Below are 3,196 nucleotides of genomic sequence, written 5' to 3'. Positions count from 1 at the left end.
TATGACACCTCCCAAAAATAAATAAATAAATAAATAAACTATTAGTTGGATTAATTTTCTTGCTGAGATTTAGAAAAGATAAGAACAACTAAACTGGTACGTTGTTTAATTATTCACTCCAATTCTGGAGCAAACAAGGAGTGTAAAACCAACATCGTACTAGGAATTTGTTCAAATAACTAACTGTTAGTTTCAGTGTTGCTAGATATTATTTTTATAAACCAAAGTTCTTCAGAATCAACAAATGACATTTCACAAAAAATGCCATTTCTGGCCTTTTGCTACAGTGTGGAAGTGACGGAAAACCAAACTTGCTGATCAACATGGAAAGTTTTTATTTATTTATTTATTTTTTTCCCTGCAATTTACAATGCCAGAATGGTGAGAATCAGAAATACAGTTTCTTCTTTTTTTTTCTTTTTTTTTTGCCTCACAAGAAAAAAAAATACATTTGGAAAGTAAAGAAAATTTTATATGCTACTTGTTGACTGTAAAGGATTTACTCTGATAGTTTTCAAGCAATAAAACACTATTGCTTGAGTTTGATTTAAAAATAAATCAAACTTATTTTAAAGTTTGATCTGAAATTGATAGCTTCACACCAAACATAATCCTTGATACACCATTCCCACATTGAAACGTGGTGGTGGCAGAGTCATGATGTTTTTTTTTGCTTTTCTTCAGTAAAGGAAGCAGGTCAAAGTGTGTGGAAAGATGGAGGGAGACCCTGGAAGATATCTTGCTTGAAGCTGCAAAATAGGTAAAAAGTACTAATAGGAACAAGGGTTCTTGTTCCTATTAGTACAAGAACCCTAAACCTACTTTCAGAGTTACAGTGGTTTAGGTCAAAGGATAAGCATGTGGTAAAATGGCCCAGTCAAAGTCCAGACTAAAATGTTCTTTGAGAGTGTGCAATGAGAATTAAAAATTGATGTTTATAGGTCTTCTCCATCTAATCTCACTGATTCAATGTTAAACGTTACGTTGAATTGGTCTACAACATATATAAATAAAAAACAACAACTTTGCTTTAAGGTAATACAGTTTTCACCTATTTTCAATCAATACTTTGCTCTTAATACATATTACAGAAAATCGCTCCCCATTCAATTTTTAACAAGCAAAAAAATTGTCTTTCCTCAACTGTTTTTTCCTTCTATAAAGAAGCTAAAATATCTTTAAAAAAAAACAAAAACATTTTTGCTTTTGTAAGGAGCAGCTCCTTAAAGATCCACTACAAGTGACCTCTCATGGCAAAAATGAGAAATTACTGTAAAGTGTTAAATTGAGTCTTTGGTTATGTGCATATGTAGCTTAGATTTGATGGTATAATGAATATACTTTCTTAATCTCAGAGGGAAATTCATATATTCCACAGCACAACAATTTGCTTGAATGAAAAGTAGCAAAAAATATTATATGTTTTCTTTTCTGAGGGTTGATTCTCTTCAATCTTGGGGACTTGAATTTGAAGCATGACAGTACTATAGCCTTAATCTGAAAAATAATCTGATATCTATCCCAATATTATCTAAAGTAGTTTTAGTTACTCACTTTAGCTCCCACTGATTACTGTGTTAAGGTTTACTGCTCAGCCTAAAATGAAGCAGATTTTTTCAGTTCCAATAGTTTTTATTAAAACTGCAAACCCTTTGCTGCAACCTACTTATCCAAATCTGAGCAAGAAAGCAAAGGTATTTTCCTCCTGCAATCGAAATGTACCAGGAACTCTCGAGATACAAAAGAAAATGAAATCCAAACCCCAAAGTAAATAAAACAAAAAATATGTTTATTTACTCTTTGCATTCTCAATTAAGTTTTAACTCAGTATTTTTCCCCCATTTCTGTGTTTGTTATTCAAGTTTTTCAAATCAAATTATTTGGAACCTCTGGGGTAAAACACAAATACACACACACATACGCACGCACACCTACATGCAATCCACAAAAAGCAGTCTCACACATACACATACACACTTACAGTGTGATGGTGGATAACTCTGACATCCTGCACGAATGCTGAACAGCCTGTGTGGGCTCACTGAAGCATTTCTGAGCACAGCTGCTATACAGCACAAAGACAACACACAATACAACAAAGACAATGTCTTTAGGGACGCAGTCTCGCACATGCTCACACGTCTTCAGTTTGTCACGCACGCCTGGACCCAAGCAGCAGATGAAAATGGCATTATCTGCAGGGCTTTAAAAGACAGTCCTCTGGGACCTGACCAGGAGTGATGTCTGACTAAACTACAACTCCACAAAGATGCTCAGGCTTCCTGGCAACAGGTTATACACATTTGAGTATAAAAGAAAGGTGGACACAACAGGTTATAAGATACCTTTAATACTTGACTTATTTAAAACTGCTTAGCATTTATTCTTCTTAGCACTGATTGTGGTTTTGCTTTTCCAGTAAGATTATCCCCCAGCATATTAAATATACTTAGCACAATAATGACATTTATGACCATATATATATATATATATATATATATATATATATATATATATATATATATGTATATATATATATATATATATATATATATATATATATATATTCTGTATTGTATGTAATATTTCATTCCCCTGCATGGGAGTAAGGTATAAAAAAGCCCCATCATAGTCGAATTTTAACACAAAATAACTTCTCGCAGATTTGACTACTCTAAGCACACATTTCAGTCTCTGACTAAAATTCGTGATGCAACTTACAGATAAATGCTGGACTCATTTCCTCCGATATCAGGGGACTGGAGTTTTTGCACCAAGATGATGATGATCCCAATGAAGAGAACAAAATTGATCTGCCAAATAAAACAAAAGAACTTTGCAGGCAGCACGAAAAAGCTATTTTTAATTTTACAGTGATTCTTGAGAATAGGGACAAAATGGGTTTTAATTTTCCCATTTTTTAAATTATTTCTCAACCTTATGTATGCAAATATGACAAATAATGTTTTAGAAATATAAAGATGCTAAGGTGCAGGCTCCCAGTTGCAACATTTAAAAAAAAAATTAAATTTTTAATTGACCTGACCCAGAACTTTGTTTATCTGACAAAAATAAATATAAAATGATTTTTAAAATACCCTGTTAGTGATAAGACAAATGCTTCTCTAGAAACAAAATAAATATTATTTAAAACAAAAAACAACAAAAAGGCCATCTGACGGAGTTGACAGTACAT

At 32.6% G+C, this 3,196-nt stretch overlaps 1 protein-coding gene across 4 annotated transcripts in view; it reads right to left on the bottom strand.

Annotated features, from left to right (window-relative positions):
• The window catches only part of adcyap1r1a (adenylate cyclase activating polypeptide 1a (pituitary) receptor type I), a 46,069-nt gene that overhangs the window by 8,889 nt on the left and 33,984 nt on the right, over positions 1-3,196 (bottom strand). For 2 of the 4 annotated variants that reach the window (XM_015051575.1, XM_015051576.1), the window contains exons 11-12: positions 2,722-2,813; positions 1,982-2,065 (exon numbers count right to left, since the gene is read on the bottom strand). In XM_015051575.1, the coding sequence (XP_014907061.1) occupies positions 1,982-2,065; positions 2,722-2,813 (176 nt within the window). The remainder of the gene's footprint in view (positions 1-1,981; positions 2,066-2,721; positions 2,814-3,196) is intronic. The other 2 variants (XM_015051577.1, XM_015051578.1) reach the window with 1 other exon arrangement.

The sequence above is a fragment of the Poecilia latipinna genome, unplaced genomic scaffold (genome assembly GCF_001443285.1).
Source record: "Poecilia latipinna isolate Pla-1442-1.1 unplaced genomic scaffold, P_latipinna-1.0 Scaffold1054, whole genome shotgun sequence".
In the NCBI taxonomy this organism is placed as follows: Eukaryota; Metazoa; Chordata; class Actinopteri; order Cyprinodontiformes; family Poeciliidae; genus Poecilia; species Poecilia latipinna.
This window is presented reverse-complemented; position numbering and strand designations above follow the sequence as displayed.